Source organism: Gracilinanus agilis, chromosome 4 (assembly GCF_016433145.1).
Source record: "Gracilinanus agilis isolate LMUSP501 chromosome 4, AgileGrace, whole genome shotgun sequence".
In the NCBI taxonomy this organism is placed as follows: domain Eukaryota; kingdom Metazoa; phylum Chordata; class Mammalia; order Didelphimorphia; family Didelphidae; genus Gracilinanus; species Gracilinanus agilis.
In genome coordinates, this window is record NC_058133.1 from 127059685 (window position 1) to 127082117 (window position 22433).

The 22433-nt window shown below is 33.6% G+C and overlaps 1 protein-coding gene across 1 annotated transcript in view; it reads left to right on the forward strand.

Moving 5' to 3' along the window:
- Positions 1–11338, forward strand: part of LYPLAL1 (lysophospholipase like 1) — a 102526-nt gene extending 91188 nt beyond the window's left edge. Inside the window, exon 4 of the mRNA XM_044671919.1 lies at positions 11259–11338. Coding sequence (XP_044527854.1) covers positions 11259–11308 — 50 coding nt within the window. The 3' untranslated portion in view covers positions 11309–11338. The remainder of the gene's footprint in view (positions 1–11258) is intronic.
- The last annotated feature ends 11095 nt before the right edge of the window (positions 11339–22433 follow it).

The following is a 22433-nucleotide window of genomic DNA, read 5'->3' on the forward strand; positions in this document are numbered from 1 at the left end:
TCCTATGTTTTCTAATGTTTTTAATAGGAATAGGTACTATGGTTTGCCAAAGATTTTTTTTCTGTATCTATTGAGATAATCAAGTGATTTATGATTTATTGAGATAATCAAGTGATTTGTTAGTTTGGTTATTAATTTGGTCAGTTATTTAGATAGTTTTCCTAATATTAAATCAGTCCTGCATCCCTGGTAAAAGTCCCACCTGGTCATAGTGAGTGATCCCTATGATAGATGACTGTAGTCTCCTTTCTAGCATTTTATTTTAAAATCTTGCATCTATACTCTTTAAGTAAATGTCCTATAATTTTCTTTCCTTGTGTTTGGTCTTCCTACCTTATATAACAGTACCATATTTGTATTATAAAAAGAATTAGGTTGAATTACTTCTCTGGCTATTTTCTCAAAAAGGTTATTTAGTATTGGAATTAATTGTTCTTTAAATGTTTGCTAGAATTCAGTTGTGAATCCATATGTCCCTGGAAATTTTTTCTTAGGGAGTTAATTGATGGTTTATTCAATTTCTTTTTCTGAGAAGGCATAAATGTTTTTTTTTAAACCAAGCACAAAGATGTTTATAAAAATTCCTAGACAAGATGGAACTCCCAGGGAACATTGCTCTCTTTTTCATTATTTAAGCTCTGGATTATCACATAATTCCTTCAAAATATTCAAATGTATTTACCTTATGAATGTGCTTTTCATTTGGAAGGTACTTTTTCACTTTGAAGACTCTGCCCAAATATATTTTTTCTCTAAACAAAAGCTTTGAAGTCAGAAATTCTGATTTCTCCCCTTTACAATTAAGCTTTACTTTGTTGGATGCATTATTCTTAAGTGAACATTTCTATTTTCATTATATTACATTCCAGTTTTTCTTTCATGCATTAGTAGATTAAAATAATCTTGTGATTCTGACCAGAATTAATTGGTATGTTATCTTTCTCTTCCAGTATGCTTGCATTATTTTCTCTTTGACCTTGAAGTATTGGAGTTTGACAAACATAGTTCCAAGTGAATTAAATTTGAAGTATCTTCCTAATAATGACTCATAGGTTCTAGTAGTCCTGTGGATTCTTTGCCCTTTGTTCCCAACTTTCAGGGAATTTTTAAATCATTTATATAGTATAAAAATAAGGATTTTTTATTATATTTTTTGGAAAGCTAATGATTCTCAGATTGTTCCTTTAATTGGTTTCTTAGCCAATTGCTATTTGTAGTAGATATTGCAAAGGTTTTTTATGTATTCTATATTTTGTTTTGACACTAGAATTTCTCACTTAGTTTTTGAAAAATCTTTAATTAAATTTTCTACATTATAAAAGATGTCTAATGCTTTCCCAAGAGATTTCTAGTTTCTGTTCACTCTCTGAGTGTTTCATTAAGGGTTCTAATTAAGTTCTAAACTCATCATTCAGTTTTTTTTTTAATTTGGCTTTTGAACACTTCATAAGCTCTTATGACTATTCTGTTGTCTTCCCTATGATTCTAAGTGTAGCCAGTGTAAAATTGTTTTCTTATTGAATTTTCCTTGGGCATACTCTTGTTACATGGTATTTCTTCATTATATCAATTCTTTATTTCCTCAATATCTCTGCTCCACACTCCCCACTTTGGGAATTTCTTACTGATGATTTCTTTTCTTTCATCCTTTAAATTTTTACTATTTAATTTAATTTATTGGGCTTCTTTCTAGTTGTTTTCAAGCAAGGGGGTTAAGCTGGATTTCTACAGAATCTGGGTAGAAGGGTCTTTTGCTTGTACTTTTAAGAATTTTTTCTTTTTTTCTCTTTTGTGTTTTACAAATACTTGTTGACCAGTTGACCTGGAAACTCTGCTGTAACCATTTCTGTTGATGCATGATTCTAGAATTACATCCTTCTTTAAAAAAAAAAAAAGCAACAGTGGCTATTGAGTATCTACTATATGAAGAATTTTACCACTTGCTATCTATAGTCCAGAAACTAAGGAAGATCTGCTGCATCTTTCTTGGTTTCCACTGCTGCTCCCCACATATTTCTTTAACAAAAACCGATAACATTTTAATTCATAAAGAATTTACAAATAAACATAAAAAGATATAATTCCTAAGGGCCTTCTTCACACACCATAATACTAAAACAATAATAAATAATATGTACTTGATTAAAAGTATAACCTTTAGATGGAAAGTTTTAAAAGTTATGCTAATTAACAGATGATGGTGTAATGCATAATTTTAAATGCTATATTAAAAATAAAGGATATTGACAGATAATGTTCTAAAAAAGAAGCATACTATTATTTAATTTAGATTTTTTATTAATATATGCACAAACAGAAAAAACCAAGGATAGATAACAGAGGATAAATACAAACTATGACACAGTTCTGTATTAGTAATATAAGAAATTATTTAAAAATGGAAAAATTCAAGTCAGTGAAGAAACCAAAGGAAACAATTTTAAAGTAACTATATCAGGAAAAAGAGGTTGATCAAAGAACAGATAGGACTTCTGCTTGGTAGATGGTATGATGATAATTTATTAAAAAAAAAAAAAGGTGGAGCTGCTCAAATCTCATTTTGCAACATTTTCTCTTCCCTGGGCAATGATATTTGGATAGGCAAACAGAACAAAATTATTTAGAGTTGATATCTAAGATAATTAAGATATTGTGAGAATGAACATCTATCTTTCTTTCATGAGTTAAAGTCACCCGAACCAGATTAAACATGTCCAAAAGTACTGGAAGAATTTATGATTATTAAGTCATGGTCAGTTATCTCTAAAATATGATGCAGAACCAGAAAAGTATGGTAACATCAAAGAAAGGAAAATTTCATAAATTTTCAAAACTGGGACAAGAATTCAATTTTGAAACTATAGGCCAGTAAGGTTACCTCAAATTCTTGGATAATTCTTGAATGTGTTATGAAATGATGATTAGTAAGTAAAGACAATCCTCAACTTTTGCAGAGGCAACATTCCTAGGACATACCATGAAAGTAAAAAACATAGATATTGATACATTGAACCTATGGGATATAGGGGGTTAGTTTTCTACAACCACAGAAAAACTGTAATATTTCATTAGAGATAACTGAAAATTCACTTTTCTATGTATAATTCTTTGTAACAAAACATTATTCTCATGATATACACTTTTCCTAACATAGCAACCATTAAATAGCCCATAGAAAGCAGTACACAAAATAAAATTGGTAACATGCAAAACATTTTTCTTGCTAGTAATTTCCTAGATATCTATGACCTTTTGATCTATTAAAAACATTGATTTTTAAACAATAGTCCCTTTTTCATAATGCATGAAATCTACAGTACCATAAATACTGTACAGCAAATAAAATTCTTAAAACTAAACATTTTAACCTGGATATTACCTTCTACTATTAGGTGAGATGGTGGTATGAGGGGATTGTACTGCATAATATACTGCTGTAAACCTCTCTGATTTGGCCATCTTCTGAAACCAAGAGAGAAGTGGCTGGGACTTAGAACATGTGGCCTCAACATCACCCTACTTTTCATGACTAGTGGGGCATTTGAGATCATGAAGGATGCACCAGTTTGAAATAATCTGTTGGCAACCTCTGCTTTATGTGCTGTTTGAGATCCTTAAGGGTTTTGGAATATGGGAACATAGCAGAGGCTAGTTGATGTTTCACCCTGAGACTTATAGTGATGATGGAATAGATAACCTTGATATCTATAGCCAGATGGTTTATTTAGGCTAACATTAACTGCAGACATTCTGACACAAAGTTTATTTAACACCTTTGTTTTCTCACTTAGCCCCATCACTGATTTTGCATGCTTGGACTTAGATCCCAAAGAACTTGCGCTGTGCTTTGGGGGAGATCATTTTAGCACAAAACTTGAGTTATAAAGGTAATCAGTGAAAAAAAGGCAACAAATGAAGTTATTTACTCTAAAATATAGTGTGAACAAAGCTAGTGAAACAGCTAATAGGATACCAGTTGTTCCACAAACTTGCACAGGGACTCTAAATTTTTCTCAATCTTCATAGAAAGTGAAAATGAGGTTACTATGGGGAAAATCGCACAGGAAAGATTTGGAGTGTTAGAGAGAGGATTGATGGATAATGGAGGCTGTTGGAAGGGTGAGGGGAGAGACTGGGGAGAGTGACAATTGCTCTTTCTGGGGGAAAAAATTCTTCATGGAACTCGGGACAAGAGGGAAGATGTTGAGGAAATGTGGAGTAAGGTTTATGACTTTATTAGGTTTATGGAACAATGGATAATGACACAAAGGGAGAAGGGAATGGAGATGTTGTAACAACAAAGAATAAACTTGAAATAAACTGATTTAGTTTTATTATAATATGACATATAATATAATGTAATGTAATGTAATGTGATATGATATGATATGATATAATACAATACAATACAATACAGTATAATATAATATAATATAATAAATATAATAAATATAATAAATATAATATAATATAATATAATATAATATAAATATAATATAAATATAATGATTTAGTAAACCAAAAAGGCAAAGTAACAGTTTCTAGCAGTAGTAACTTAGAAGCATTCTCAGCACAGACCAAAAACAGCTTATTAGAGGAAAGAAACTACAATTCACAAACTAAAGATAGGGAACTAAAGCAACAAACAAATATAGTAGAATCACAAATAGCAAAGAATTCTAATTATGCATAAACAAAAAGTTTCACTGAATTTGAGGGAAAAACATCAAAAGTAATAATACAAAAGACAATGGGTTGAACCAAGCAGTATCTCCAGAAATTCACATGAGCAGACTTCCTGAAGAGACATCAAAACTGATGATACAAAAAAGGGAAATGTCACTGATATATTACAATAATCTAAATTAAACCCTAATGTAGAAAATTTTAAGCCAAAAACACTTATAGAATCTTTAAATGACAAAGACATTATCCCAACATCCTTAAGTTTTCATGCTCAAGCAATTCCAATGCAAAAAGCAGAGGGACTGCAAAGTGAATTCTCAAATCAAGAATCTGTAGCTGTCAATAATTCTAATATACTGACACCAGGCCAGAATGGAATGTATAGTCCCTAGTATATTTCCTATATATCTCAAATTCACATGAGACAAGCTGAACAAGCTCCTCAGATTTACCCATACAGTGTATCTAACTTTGTAACTGCTCAGCAGAGTATATGCTGGGAAGCTAAAGATTCCTTGCCTGCCAAATATTCAGACATGAATACAAACACAGAAGATGAATGAGATATAAATAGGATTAAGTTAATAAACCCCCTACAAGAAATTGGCATACCTCCTAAAACAATAAAATTGCATGTGGAAATTGATCCAAATGAACAAGACAACATATTGCAAAGATTTTTAGACTTGTTACATGTTATGAACTTAGAATCCATCATCTGTAAAAGTTCCAATATCAAAATTTCAGGAAGCTCACACATGTGATACAAATCAAAGAGAAAAAAAAAGAGAGATAAAGTTATGTAATAAATTTTAGCAAAAAGTCAGCTACAGACACAAAGTGTGTTGGTCCATTTCAAATTTTATTAACTACTCCAACAGCAATCAAGGTAGCAGAGAAGAATTCATGGATCCATTGTTTCCACACAAAACTTTACAAGCCTTACACCACAAATGAAAATCACAGTGAAACTGAAAGTGATAAACAAAGTGCTGAGAATGAACATCAGTTAGAAACAGTGGAAACAAGTCCTAATAACTCAGTTCCAGAAACTAACTCCAACAAAAGAAAAGATCATCAGGCAAGTACAGATTACAATCAAGTCTAGATAACTATCAAAAAAATACATACAAAGGGGACAAAACAACTCAAGAAAGTAAGAAAAACCAGCCCAGAGGAAAAGACAAGAAAGAACAAAAGCAACAAGACAATACAGAAGAAAAGCTTTGAACTGATAAAAGAGACAGTGAAACTTCTCTGAACTTGGTAAATTTGTATATATAAGAAGTAGACAGAAAATAAAATGACATTTATGTAAGCTAGTGCGGCAATAGCATAAAAACAAAAATTAACTTCACACATTAGGGAAAACATGCAACACACACATAGCTTGGAAGAAATTAAGAGAACCATCAGTCAAGAATAAAGAGGAGTCAAGAAGGAAGATGTAAGTATTCATGCAAAAAGTACATAAAAAAGAATACATACACAACTATCTGTTGACCTCCTATAAATAAAGAGAGTCCATGACTGAAACGAAATGCAAAATGTGTAAATATCTAGTTATAATGCATAAGGTCTTAAACAAACAGAAAAACCAAAACTTTTTCTGCTTGATTAACTCCAAAGTGTAAGAAATGACATAATTGTTGTATAGTATATATAATTGATGTAAAAATTGTACATATATAAATACATATAACATAGGTTTAAATATGTAGCTATAGGGTTTGTAAATACTGTATCATACCTTATACATAGTGTATAAAACAAAGAGTGTACAGAATAGATAGGGATGTTAGAATAACTTAGAGAAATAGTTTAGCAAATAGTTTAAAAGTTACTAGATGCTTAGTTTAGATAAGTACATTAATTTAGATTAGTCAAATCTTATAACTATAAGATTTGAAACTAGAGTAACAGAATAGTTACCTTTAAGGAAGTTATATGTAACAACATTAGCTGGAAATTATGTTAATGGAAATGTTATACTTAAATTGGTTTTGTGTAATAATAAAATAAAATAGGAAATTGTTTTATTAGTATAAGATTGCATAGCTAGAAGATAGAAATAGTAGTGATTATTTATTTTGGTTATGTTATTATATTGCAACAATTGTTCTTGATTTCTGTATTCATTTTGTAAACCCAAATTCCTATCCCAAAACTTTCCTAGAAAATGTCTTAGCTTAGGGAAGATAGTTAAGAATCTAGAATAAGATAGTGTAGGAAAGTTTTTTTTATTATTATTTTGGGAGGGTAGTTTAGCAAATAGCATTGGATAAATAAGGGCAAATATAATAGTTCTCGTCACTGGGCTGGTTAGCTCATTGCATGAAAGGGGCCGATACTGAGGGCAAAATTGCACAGGAAGGGTTTGGAATATTGGAGAGAGGATTGATGGACAACAGAGGCAGTTAGAAGGGGGAGGGGAGAGACTGGGGAGAGTGACAGTTGCTCTCTCTGGGGGAAAAAACTCTTGCCTGGAACTTGGGACAAGAGGGAGCTCTCTGCCTCTCCAATAGAAACTACCTCTATTCCTGGGATTTTTCCAACTGTTTCTCTTCCTGGATTCCAATGGATTGTACCATCGACCAAAAGGATTTGAAGGGGCTGCTTGAACTGTAACACCAGTCTTTAGGGCATTAGCCTGAAGAGACAAGCTAAACCAGCTCTGAAAGTCAGACTTCATTTTCCTCTTAGTGTCTACTGCTAAAGACTTTGAACTTATAAAAGCTAGTATAGATACAGTGCAGATTAGGAAGAAAGGAAACCTCCATAAGTCTGTGAGCCCTGGGCTCAGCTCAAACTTTGACAGAGACCTGAAAATCAATCTATGCTTAAGGTTAAGGGCAATCACTACTTCCCTCTATCCTAATCCTTTCCCTTAAAGACTTGTTATTAAACTTACTTTGGTTAAATAAATACAGTTAGTTAATTGTTTATAAGGGTTAAGGGAGCCTGAAGGGAGAAGCCATTGGCTCCCTAAAAAAGTCAGTTAGGGGTGCTCTGAGGGTTAGCCAATCACCACTCTTGGCTAACCTCAGTAACAGCATCCCAGGGTTTCCCTTTTTGATTTACCTTTCTAAGAGTTTTCTTACATTACTAATAAAATCAACCCAAGTTGCAAAAGTTCAAAGAGTGAATACATAAAGAATAACCTTTTCCAAATTTAACTATCTATATATAGATTTGTAGAAAGTGTTACTATACTGTGCAGATATTGTAGGCATCTAATTTATCTTCACTTAAGGAAAAAACTGAAAAAGCATTTCATTCTACTTGTATAACAAAGCTGAAAAACTATCAGCTATATGATTGTACATTTAGATGAACTTGGAAATGATTATTTGGGCCCATTGAGCAATTTAATGATTTGACATCAGGTTGGCAGATTCCCACCAGTAGAATGCCCCTGAGGTTTATGAATGGACCAGTGCTGTCTAACATTTTTATCAGTTACTTGGATAAAACCAATGATGACATGCATATTAAATCTGAAAATTGCTCAAGGCTGGGGAGAGCAATAACTAACAAGCCAGATGAAAGAATAAAGATTCCAAAAGTTCTTAACACACTAAAATGATTGACAGACTACTTTAATAAGATGGAATTTAATTGACATAAACATAAACTTTTATATTTGTTTCCCAGGTATGAGATAGAATGACTAGATAACAGTTTCATTTTATTTGTTTATTTTTTTATGAAAAAAAATCTGAGATTTTAGTGGAACACAGACTCCATACTGTGATACTGCATCCAGTTAGGTCAATTGGACTGCATTAAAAAAGCAGGGCACTTTGAAGGTAATAATGCAGCTATATTCTGCCCTTGTCAGATTGAATGCCACATTTTAAAAGGACTATTGAGAAATTTGAGAGCTAGCAGAGAATGACACACTGAATGGTGAAAGTTATTTAGTTCATGGCATTCAAGGTCTAGTCAAAAGAAAAGTGAATATTTATCCTGAAAAATAAAATTCTCAGCAGGTATTTGATAGCCATCTTCAGTTTAAAAGACTATAATATGGGACAGGGAACAGACCTGTTCCTCTTGCCTCCAGAGGATAGAACTAGTTGCTATGGGTAGCAGTTAAATTCAGCTTTTACACAATAATTAGGCATATAATTAATATGATATATTTATGTTATGATCATATGTATCATAAATTATACACTATACAATATAATTATAATAATATAATAAATACAATACATCTAATAATTATTTTCTTTGTTAAATACCTGGCTTTGGACCTGATGGGTTTTCCCACATTAGAGGTCTTCAAGCAAAACCTGGATGGATAATGATTCCTCAGGAATTTCCTAAAATGTATTCTTGTTCAGGTATAAGTATATATATAGAGAGACTTACAGAGATTCTGTGAATCATAAATTGAATGAAAATCATACACTAAAATTGCCAGTCATACATCAAAGCATAAATTAGTTTGATATAATAAAAAGGAGGAAATAATTATCGTATAAAAAAACTAAAAGGATCTACTATTCTCACTTACTAACAATCTAAATGATATTTATGAGTATGAACAAAATATGAAAATTTAAATAAAATCTATAAATACATACCAAGATGTCTACATTTACAAAGCAGAAATCTAAAATCTAAATCAACTCACTCAAGAAAGAGAAAATAAATGTTTTCACTGAAAAAAAGTCTAAACCAGACAGATTCACAAGTGAATTTTAACCAAGATTTTAAAAAATCCCTTTGTTATATTTGTACTAGCGGCAAAGCAATGACCCAAGACAATTCTGAGGGATTTATGGAAAAGAATGCTACCCACATTCAGAGAAAGAACTACAGGAGAGGAAACACAGAAGAAAAACAACTGCTTGAACACTTGGGTTGATGAAGACATGATTGGTGATGTAGACCTGAAAGGACCACACCAATGCAACTATCAATAATATGTAAATAAGTCTTTACTGACCACACATGTTAAAACCAGTGGAAATGCGAGTTAACCATGGCAGGGGAGGGAATTTGAGGGTGTGAAGGGTAAAGTAAAAACATGAATCATGTAACCATGAAAATGTTTTCTAAAAATAAAAAAATTAATTAAAAAATTCCTTTGTTATATAAATTATTTTGAGAAATAAAGATGGCTCTTTAGATACTTCTTTATATGAAATAAATATAGTCCTAATAACAAAGCCAGAGAAGACTAAGGGAGAAAAAGTGAAATATAACCAATATTGGCAAAAAACTGGAAAATGAGGGTATACCCTTCAATGGGGAATGGCTGAACAAATTGTGGTATATGCTGGTGATGGAATACTATTGCGCTCAAAGGAATAATAAACTGGAGGAATTCCATGTGAACTGGAAAGACCTCCAGGAACTGATGCAGAGCGAAAGGAGCAGAGCCAGAAGAACATTGTACACAGAGACCAATACACTGTGGTAAAATAGAATGTAATGGACTTCTGTACTAGCAGCAATGCAATGACACAGGACAATTCAGAAGGACTTATGGAAAAGAATGCTACCCACATCAGAGGAAGAACTACAGGAGTGGAAACAGAAGAAAAACAACTACTTGAACACATGGGTTGAGGCTGACATGATTGGGGTTGTAGACTCAAAACTACCACACCAATGCAACTATCAACAATTTGGAAATAGGTATTGTTCAATGACATGTTAAAACCAGTGGAAATGCGCATCAGCCATGAGGGGGGGGAATTCGGGGAGGGGGGGCGGTGACCGGGAAAGTAAGGGCATGAATTATGTAGCCATGTTAACGTTTCTAAAAATAAATATTAATAAATGTTTAAAAAAAAGAAATATAACCAATATCACAATGAACATTCATGCACAGTATCATAGAAAATCAAAATAAAAAAAGGTCTTTGAGATCTTCATTTCCAGCCTATACCTCAAACATAATTTCCTTAGAAACCTGACAGTTAATTGTATGAGTTTTCTTAAAGACCTCTAGTGAGAAATCTATTAGAAGGCATCATATTTCAATTTGGGGATAATTACAATTTTTAGAAAGTCTAAAATTTCCTCTTTGAAAGTACTTTTATTATACTTGTTTTGTTCTCTGGGACCAACTATAAGTCATCTATTTCTGTTTCACCAGGGCAATCTTTCAGATACTTAAAGATAGCTATTATACCCCATTAGAGTAATCTGTTCTTTAAACTAAATATACTTAAATGCCTTAAATGACTTTTATATGACATGAATGATATAAAATATTAGGAAATTGAATACAGTATTATATTCTCTTATCATATTCCTCAAATCTTTCATCCTGGAAACTCATTCCAGCCCTGAAATCCATACAGAGGGAGCCATGTGCACCTTCGGCATCTCCCTTTGATTCAATGGCTTCTCCATTTAAGGAGGGTGCCCTGGCCAGTCATTTCTTATTCCTCTCAAGGCTATGCTATTATTTTTTCCCTTATCTATCTATACAGGATACTTAGGTTACTCTATTCCTTCCACTTTTCAGCTTTTTTTTTTTTTATGTGGTGTCTTCTTCCATGAGAATCGAAGCTCTTTAACTAATTTTATGTTTCTATTTGCATTTCCAGGGTTTGGTGCAGTGCCTGGAACAAGAAAGTCCTTGATGAATGCTTATTGACTCATTGACTATTTAAAAATTATCCTTACCTCCCATCTTAGAATCAGTAATATGTATCTATTCCAAGGCAAAAGAGTGGTACTGGGCAATGGAGTTTAAGTGACATGCCCAGAATCAAAATAAAAATATGTCTGGGGCCATATTTTCATCCAGGACCTCCCATCTTTAGGCCCAGATTTCAATCCACTGAATTACCTAATTGCCCCCCTGACTCACTGACTATTATATTTAACAGAACTAAAAATGATTTAACATTAAGAAAACAGTCTAATAAATCACAACAATAATCAAAGCAATAAAAATCAAATCATATAAAAGAATAAAAATTGATACAAAAAGTCTGAGAAAATATACCAATATTGTAGAAAGTATTCTTGAGATCTGATGTTATAGCAATCAAAATATCATTGTGGTATTCAATAGAATTAGATAAAATAACAGGTAGCATGATAGAGTAGTTAGGGAGTGGGCTTTGGAATAAGGAAAACACATTTATATTTGGATTCTTATTCAAACTTCTCATTTAAATTTTGAGCAATTCATTTTTCCTCTCAATGGTCCAGGCTGTTCTGTAAGACTGATCTGAATTGAAAAAGATACTTATCTAACTGGGAGCTTCTTATTAATGAAATCACAGTTCTAGAAGAAGAAAACAATACATACTTGAGCTATATATGTATATATGGGACAAAAAGAGCCAGAAAGCCATTGGTGACAGTTACTGACAGTTGAGACCAGAGAGGGATTCTGGGTAATTCTAGGGAAGAGGAAGGAGGAAAAAGGAGGACTTTGGGTGGAGGACTGAGAGAGGGAGGAGGTGGACATCCCAGCTCTGATCCAATCCTGAGGATCTTTCTTTGGACATTTAAAACCTGATTCCCTGGTCAAAGATTCCATTGCATCTCACCCAGCAAGACTTCAATCATCGAATGAGCTAAGTTTTGGGACTCCATTTTGGGAGCGATCTCTTGGGCACCATCCCCAACCTTGCTGAGAGACCCCTTCCAATTTGACTTGCAATTACAGAAAAAGATAGAAATAGAAATAGAATCAGAAGGAGAAGGGGAGAGGGGAGATGCTTAGGAGTGAGGAACCCCAAAGGTTCCCACATGGGTGATAGACCCCATATAAATAGAGAAGAGGGTACCCCAAAATCCCTCTGCCCTTCACCCCTTTCCCTAACCCCTGAACTGCAAAAAATAAAAGCCATTAATTAGTCAGATAGTGTTCCAGAGTGCCTGAGAGAATAGGGGGAGGGGAATCACAGCCTTGGTCTAGCTGCCTCCATCTTGGAGCCAGACCAACCGCTGTGAAGTTGACTGACCTCAGGGGAGGCTTGTGTGAACCCCACTCTCATTCAGAATCGGTTTGGGGTCCCCCAAACCTCATCTTAAAGGGAAGCCCAAATCCTGTGCAGCAGCAAGACTATCCAGGTCACCCCACTTATGGGTGACACCTCCTCTAAGTCTCAGCAGTGTATATACGGTGGGAGGGGAGAGCTAGAAGAAAGTCTCACCCTCATAGACTCTCTATCTCCCCCTCTATCGTAACATTGGTTACTTGGATCTCTTTATTCTTACAGTTTTGGTACAAGCTCTCTTAATTCTTATATATAAAAATAATGGGCTTTGAGGGGGCAGGTGGGTAGCTCAGTGGATTGAGAGCCAGGCCTAGAGATGGGAGGTCCTAGGTTCAAATCTGGCCTCAGACACTTCCTAGCTGTGTGATCCTGGGCGAGTCACTTGACCCCTATTGCCTACCCTTACCACTCTTCTGTCTTGGCTCCAAGACAGAAGGTAAGGATTTAAAACAAAAAAATAATGGGCTTTGAAAAACAAAAGATCAAGACTATCAAGGGAATTAATGAAAAAAAAAATGTGAAGGATGAAGGTCTACCAGTACCAGAACTTAAACTGCATTATAAAACAGTAATCATCAAAACAATTTGGTACTGGCTAAGAAATAGAATGGTAGATCAATGGAATAGATTAAAGGTAAATGACCTCAGCAGTCTAGAGTCTGATAAACCCAAAGATCCCAGCTTTTGGCTTAAGAATTCAGTATGTGACAAAAACGGCTTGGAAAATTGGAAAATAATATGACAAAAGTTAGGTATAGAGCAATATTTCACACCCTATACCAAGTTAGGGTCAAAATTGGCATATGATTTACACATACAGGGTGATATTATTAGTAAATTAGGGAAACAGGATAGTTTACCTGTCAGATCTATGGAGATGAGAAAAATTTATGACCAAACAAGAGATTGGGAATATTACAAAATGTAAAATAAATAATTTTGACTATATTAAATTTAAAAAAAGTTTTGTACAAACAGAGCAAATATAACCAAGATTAGAAGGGAAACAACTGGGGAAATTTTTATAAGAAATATTTCCAATAAAGATTTCATTTCTCAAATACATAAAGAACAAAGTCACATTTGTAAGAATACAAGTCATTCCCCACTTGACAAAATGTCAAAAGATATAAATAAATGGTTTTCAGATAAAGAAATTAAAGCTATCAATAATATTTGGAAAAATATTCTAAACCCCTGTTTTTCAGGGAAATGCAAATTAAAACAACTCTGAAGTGTCAGATTGGTCAATATGACAGTGAAGAAAAGTGATATGTTTTTTATTTTAATTTTAATTTTGAATATTTCCCCATAGTTACATGTTTCATGTTCTTTCCCTCTCCCCCAATCCTCCCAAACCCCCATAGCCAACACATGCTTCCAAAAAGTGGTATATGTTGGAGGGGATGTGGCAAAATTACATTGCTGGTAGAGTTGTGAACTGATCTGGAGGGCAATTTGGAACTATACCCAATGGGCTATAAAACAATGCATACCCTTTGATCCAGTAACAGAACTACTAGATCTATATCCCAAAGAGATTAACAAAAAGGGAAAGGACCTCCTTATACAAATATATTTATAGTTGTTTTTTTGTGGTGGCAAAGAATTGAAAATTGAAGGGATGTTCCTCAGTTGATGGATGGCTGAACAAATTGTAGCATATGATGACGATGCTGTAAGAAATGAACAAGATGATTTTAGAAAGAACTGGAAAGACCTACATGAGCAGATGCAGAATGAATGAAATAAGCAAAATCAGGAGAATATTGTACAGAGTAATGGCTATTCTGTGGAATGATCAACTGTGATCATTATTAGCTATTCTCAGCAATATAATGATCTGGGATAATTCTGAGGGACTTATGACAAAGAATGCTACCCACCTCCAGAGAAGAAGTGTTAGAATCAGAATGCAGATGAAAGCACAGGATTTTGTACTTGCTTATTTGAGTTTTTGATTTGGGGTTTTGTTTGACATAGTCATGGAAATATGTTTTGCATGATAATACATATATTACCCAGATCAAATGGCTTGTGAGCTCCCAGTGGGGAGGGTGAAGGAAGGAGACAGTTTAGATCATACTTCTTTGAAAAACTTATGTGGAAATTTATTACATGTAATTGTTAAAAAACAACAACAAATTAAAATAAAAAGAATAAGCTTTGCATCATTAAAATACATTTAGAAGAAAAGTTATAAATTTATAGGAATAAGAGGTATTCTCTAATATATAGGATCAAGGAAAATAAACAGGCAATTACTGAAATTAGAAACAGAAACTATAAACAACTACTTAGAAAAAAAGTGTACAAAAATCCAAAAAGTCAGAGAAATGATTACTAAAATATCTGAGATCAGAAGATCATAAATTTAGGGGTGGGGTAGAAGTCATCAAATTTATACTACTTATTTTGTAGATGAGAAACCTGAGAGAGTGCTTAGGTGAATTGACCAGGGTCATACAACTAGTAAATATCTGAGACTGAATATGAATTCCAGTCTTCTTTACTCCAGGAAAGAGAGAGAGAGAGAGAGAGAGAGAGAGAGAGAGAGAGAGAGAGAGAGAGAGAGAGAGAGAGAGAGAGAGAGAGAGAGAGAGAGAAACTTGTAAATAAGAATAGGGTAGGAATAGCAGTCTCAGTAAAATTACTGTTACTAAACCAGTTCTATGTACAATCACACATTCTAGCATACTTACAATTGAATTTCAAAACCATAGTGTTAATAGAGAGAGGGGTAAGGAGAGAGGAAGGAAAGAAGGAACGAATGAAGGAACAAAGAAATGAAGGAAGGAGGGAAGGAGGGAGGGAAGGAAATGCCAGTAATAAAATTGGTGCCCTCAAATAGTTATAAACAAAATGGACAAAGTATGTGTTACAGAAAGAAAAACTAGAATTCTTAATACAAAGAGATGGGTTTGACCGTGGCAATTTCAATAAACTTGCCCTGATGGGACACACATGTATGGAATATGACTGCTCAGGAGCAGAAAATAAGACAGTGCTGCCAAAGAGAATTTTATATCAAGACCTACTAATTTAAAGAAACTAGAAAACAGAGTGTGAGAAGTGGAGTGGAATATTTGGTGAAAATCAACAGAGCCAGAAACAAAAGTAATGCTATCATTACTATAGACCACCTAGAAAGAAAGAGATGAGGAGATTGAGAAACAGATCATAGACTTGCCTTAGAGTCAGAGTAATGGGATCTTCATTTAATCCATATATTTTACTGGATATCCTCTCTGCCAAAACAGAAATGCTAATAAATTTTTGACTTGTCTTAAGATAATTTCATCATTCAATGGTTGGATAATAATAGCTAAATTTTGTATTGCACTTTAAGGTTTGTAAAACACTTTACAAATAATATCTCATTTTATCCTCAGATCTCATAAGTACTTGCAATTGTAATCCTCCTTTTACAGATGAGGCACAGAGCAATTAAATGACTCTCAGGTAGCTAGTAAGTTTCGGAGGCAAAATTTGAACATAAGTCTTCCTGACTTAAGACTTAGAACTGTGTCCATTCACCCCTCTAACTTCACCATTGATGAAGGAATCAATGAGAGAAACTTCTATTATGGTTCTGATTCTCACTAGCAAGGAGAAAATTCTTTCTGGGTTGTAAATGAAAAGAATGTTGTTTTTTCTCTTTATCTATAAAGAATTGAACTATAAGAGAAGTACACTTTACATTATGAAGTAAAAAGAAAAATATTCTTTCCATTATTATCCTGCTTCTAATAGTCAATCAATTGAGCCAAATCCTGAATAGTCTCATAAAATGGGTTGATCTTTGCTTTCTTCCAGTGCTTTTTGTGGTTTATAAAAATGACTTGTAACCAGTAAAACCAGCAAAGTGCTACATAACCAGCTCATTTAAACTGAATTATAAAATGTGTAAAAGTATTAAAAATAGTGGTAATGCTTTACAACTAAGAATGGGTCAGCAGTTGCAAAAACAAACCTTCTAAGCATTTGTTAAAAGATCTATCTATCTATCTATCTATCTATCTATCTATCTATCTATCTATCTATCTATCTATCTATCTTTCTATCTAGATAGATACATAGCATTTACTTCTTGGTTTTTTTAAATAGCAAATCAAGAGACCAATACTAGAGTTTTTTCCCAGAGCCTGAGTCAGTTATATGGACTCTATCCAAATCTTATGAAGAAATCTATGAGAAGTGTAGGGAAGCCAAGGGGGATTTAAGGGAAAATAAAGATTTACAAAGGTTAACTAAAAAGGGGGAAAAGGTCTTTTAACATCAAAATCAACTTTTAGGATTCTTTTTCTAAAAGAGGAATATTGTTGGACCAAAATCTCTTTGTAAAGAGAATACCAGTCCTATATACCAGAACTACCACTTCTCAAAGTATTTCTTAATACACATCTAAGGTTTCATTGTTAAAGAGTCAAATTTTCCAAATCAGAGAGGAGTATTACTTCATGGTTCCCAAGTTTCCAATCACTTAACATATGAAACACTGAAGTTTAAAAGTCAAATGCTCCAAGTGAAAAGCATCTGTTTGATGTATATAAGGTCTCAGACAAATTCAGTGTTAAAAATCTCTTTGTGCTGCTTTTTGAAAACATATCACTTAATAATGAATCTCTGGGCTCTGACACACTCAGTAATCAGACTTTTTTATGGACTTATGCAAAAGGATACGTTTGCAACACCTGGTTTTCTCCAAGATGGGAGTCTCAGATTTTAAAATCCAAATTACACTTGACTTCATTTTTAAGGTAATGACCTAAGTGTTCTTTTTTTTTTCTTATTCACAATCAGATGTTTGTGAGACAGGTCATTTTCTTTGGCTTTTCTTTCCTTGATTTCTCTGCCTAAGAAGAATAAAATGTCAATGCTGATGGGAATGCAAAAGAAAAAAAAAGCTGAAGTCAATAAAAGCATGATATACACACATACAACCTGCTTATTTCAACTTTTTAGTAGCTGATCATCTTAATAAATACTTGTTGACTTGAATTTTTGTTCTAAACTGAGCATGTGTAAGGTGATTAATTTAAATAACTCACTTTTCTATTGTTTAAATGAGCAGAGAAATTTCCTTACAATTGCCCTGTGAGTAGGTAGTCAAAGTAGTATTCTCTCCATATTACAGACTTAAAGGTTAAGTTACTGAGACCCAGAGATAAATACTAAATGACTTGCTCATGTTCATAGTTATATATATATATATATATATATATGGCAGAAGGTGACTATAAGCCATAAGCCTTCAACTCAAGGTCCAGGGCTTTATCTATTAGTCCCTGGAAATTACTTTTGGATATGGTGTTAGAAAATGGATGTATCCTTTTTTCAACACTCCTCTTGTGGTGCTATGTAGCTATGGAAATCACTAATTCATAGGAGAAAAGGGTTTTTCTATTCCTACTTCTAGAACCCTGTGTTAATCATGAGTTCTTTAAAGGGAGGCCTATCTTTTCACTGTGATCAAGGCGATCTTTGGAAGTTTTATAATTACAATTATCTGAAATATTGCCTCCTAGCCCAGGAATGTAGAAATGTAGATTAATCATGCATTTAAAGATAAATCTGGCTACTCTCTGTCTCATCATGTTTATGTAGGGCTTCTCTTGAGCAAGTTATTGAGTGTTAGTATGATCTTGTCAAAAATGCTATTATACTTTAGGATTAGTATAGTTTTTCAGTTGATAACCAGTGTTTTCCTTAAGATATCCAAGACTTTTCTTTTTATTGGGGATGGGCAGTGAAGGAAACAGGATTGCATTATGAACTATGCAAATAAGGGAAATCTGCCTAAAATGTTGATGCTTTGATTTCATTTCCTGTCCTTGAATTATTATTTTGACAGTTTAAAAATTCATGAGAAACATTAATTTAACAATGTCCTCTGATAAATCCCAGAGTATTGATTTATTTATTGTCCTTGTAATCTCTATTTTGTTCCAGTACCAATAAAATGAGATCTCTCTGGGGAATAAGAAGGTTGTTCAATTCTCCTAAGTGTATATTTCAAAGATTAGAGTTCTTTAAGAATAAAAAGCTGGTGTACCTTGAATTATCCATTGAAATCCTATACCAATGCCTTGTTGTGACATGAAGGTGACTTGAGTGAGTGCAAGATAAGACCTATCTCAGATTATGTTTGTTGCCTAAAGGCAAGCATGGCCAAGTTTGGAGAAATTCATCATTATCAAGTTGGCCAGAGGAGTTCATGAGAATATTTCTACTAAGGCATGAGATATTGACTTTATTCTTGAAGGAGACACCACACTTACACTGGAAGTATACATGTAGTAGATAAGTCACTGATAGAATCATACATGAAGACCTTGAAGGGACCTCAGAGACTATCTAATTCAATCCTCCCTTTTAACAGATAATGAAACTGAGACCTAAGAAGAGGAAGCAACTTGCACCAAATCACACAGGTAGTAAGCAAGAGAGGTGGAATTTGAACCCAGGCTTGTAGTACTTTTCTCCTAGGCAACCTGGACACTGTTCAAACCTCAGCTGGAAAAGTGCAAATCAGGTGACTAAAACTTTTTACCTCTCTGCATATGTCCTCAAATGACCATGAAAGGGCTCCAAATATTGATTTGGGAGTTATTAAAAAATTTTGCAAATTTGTAAATATGGAATCTGTGAATAATGACAATCAACTTTATGTACAAAGATATGTATATCAGCTATTCTTGATGTTATAATGAATCCAAAACAAAACAGATGCTCACCCAATTAAGAAATGAGTAAACAAATTATGGTACATAAATGTAGTGTAATTTTATTATAATTAATATAATATAATTAATATAATAGATTTTGAGATTGCAAAAAGACTTGCAGGATAATATATTTTTGTGATGATTGTAATTATACTGTTAGAGGAACTATTTTAGAAATAACTCAGAAATCTGATTCAAAGTAGTGACCAGTCATGTCTTCAAAAACTGATTATAATATATTAAGCCTAGAGTAAAGGTATTCTAAAGCCAGTTCAAACTTGTGTTTAAGAATTGACTAATTAATCAAGCAATTAAGTATTTTTTTAGAATTAGCTTCTAAATCTCACAATAGTTTTTTAAGCTACAAATCAGGACTTGATTTTTTCTTTTCTTTCTTCCTTTCTTCCTTTCTTCCTTCCTTCCTTCCTTCCTTTTTTTCTTTCTCTTTTTGTAAAATGATGGAGAAAATGTTAATGATTCCAAGTAAACTTAAAACTTTTTCTAGTACATCTTTGTACTAGAGGTAGCAGTCTAAAATGGGGCAGTGTATTGCTTTATTTCTTTCTTTAGCTCAACTATGCTTATTTCTTTTGAGAAAAGCTTCTGCTTCAAGAGTGGGTAGGGGGTTAATGAGTAGTCATTGCCATGATAAAAAAAAATCCAGAAAATTTATTTTAAAATATTTATAGAAGGAAATAAATTGCAGAGAAGGATTCTTATGGGTTTCAAAGTAGTCTGCTAGATTTAGACAGTTAGTTAGAGCTGGAAGAGATTTTTAGAAGTAAGCTAGTCCAGCTCTCTCATTTTTATTTTTCTTCTTTTTTCCTCTTCCTTTAAAAAATTCAATTTTACCTCATTTTTAGTTTATAATTCTCTCCTTCCTATCACTCTCACTCCCACTCACTGAGAAAGCAAGAGAAACATTGTGGTACAATCAAACATAATGGACTTCTCTACTAGCAGCAATGCAAGGATCCAGAGCAAGGCTGTGGGACTTATGAGAAAGAAAACTAGCCACATTCAGAGGAAGATCTGTGGGAGGAGAAACACAGAAGAAAAACAACTGCTTGAACACATGGGCTGATGGGGATATTATTGGGGATGTAGATGCTAAACTGTAACTCTAGTACAATTATCAATAATATGGAATTAGGTCTTGATCAATGATACATGTGAAACCCGGTGGAATTGTGCATCAGCTAAGGAGGGCTAGGGAGGTGTGGGGGAGAGGGAAAGAATATGAAATATGTAACTATGGGACATTATTCAAAATAAAAATTAAAAAAAGAAATTATTGTAACCTATAGCTGTAATGCCAAGATGATTTTGATCTGCTCACACATTTTCAATCAATCTGTTCAGTTCTAGTGGCATAATCTTTATTACTAAAAAGGATATAAAAGACAAAAAGAAAACAGCTGTATTTTTTAGAGCACATGTCAGGTTAGGCACATCATCTTTTCCCTGGGCATATTGCAGAGAAAACTTTTTGTCAGAGTAAAACTATAAAAATATTAATAAATCACAATAATAAATATATAAATATGAAAAATTAAAGTATGAAAGATTGCTTTCACAAGGCCTTTTCTGGCTAGAGGCAGAAAAGGTTGATTTTTCATTTTGTTTTGTTTTGTTTTTCACCTGTGAAGCACTCACTGGAATATTATCACAATTAAATAGCTTTATTTTGGAATCTGATTGGAAAGTTCACTTTCCGATACCTACATGGACAAACTTAATCCCAAGGTATAATTAGGATGCTCCTTTCAAATTTACTTAAAGGCTTGAATGAATGGTTGAATGGATGGATGGATGGATGGATGGATGGATGGATGGATGGATTGATGGATGGATGAATAAATGAATAAGTTAAAAAAAAGTCTATTAAGTGTTTACAAAGTACACTGTTCTGAGCTATAGATACAAATAGAAAAAGCGAGACAGTGAGATTCCTATCCCTAAGGAATTGACAGTCTAGTTGGGAAAGACAACACATAAAAACTTTGTATCCTAGAAGCTGCTTTTTAGAAAGGTGACTTTCTTATCACTGAAGTCTTTCCTACCTTTCACAGCTTGAAACTGTGCTCTGATAATTGGATGGTGAAGTGATGGGGGTAGGAGAGGCCAGACGAGAGCAGTCTATGAATCTAAGATTGTTCAGTTGGTCTTTTCTTCTCTTGGGGTTTTAAAAGGTCCTGGTGTGAACCACTTCAATGCCTTCTACTGTTTTCTTTTGCATTTTATAGTGCCTTCGAGGGCTCAGGAGGGAGTACATTTATTGCTTGAGCCCTTCAATTTAGAGTCTACTGGAGCACAGGATTGCAGGGACTCCGAGGAAAGACTGGAAAATAAGTCCCTGATGTCAAACTAGTCATGGAGCCAAAACAGTAGTGCCAATTATGATTTCAGTGCCTTACACACATTGCTTTACGAATTTGCCTTTTGGAGGAATTGGTAGGATTTTTTGTGAACCTTTTTAAAATTATTTACTGGTCGGTTTGGGCATATTAATTTTTTCCTCTAATAGTTGTCTTTGTATTAAAGGTTTATGTTAAAGTCACCAGTTCACATTGACTCCTACATTTCTTAAGTGAGGGATGTTTATTTATGGTGGGCTTTCAGAGAGAAGGGAAAGAGAGGCTAGAGTGATAACCCAGAGTATAATGGTGGGGCTTGTATTGACCCTTACCCTATCTTTTCAGCTAATATTTTACTCCATTAAAGAGGTAGGTATCCATGATAGGACATGATATCCAACAGATCAATCAATAAACAGGTGTTGATGGAGCCTAGATCCATCCACAGCTGTATGGTAGGTTCAACTGAATTAATATAGAGATTTGATCAATCAGTTGTTTACAATTTCACGTCAAACTTCACAGAGGATTGAAAAAGTGATTCAGAATCAGGAAGACCAAATTCTTCAAATCTTCTCTCTGACAAACAGTTTTTCCCACCCTGGGGCAAGTCATGGGCATCCAAATGCCCATAGGTGTTCCCTAAGACTATAAGTTTCCCAGTAATCATGGGACCAGAC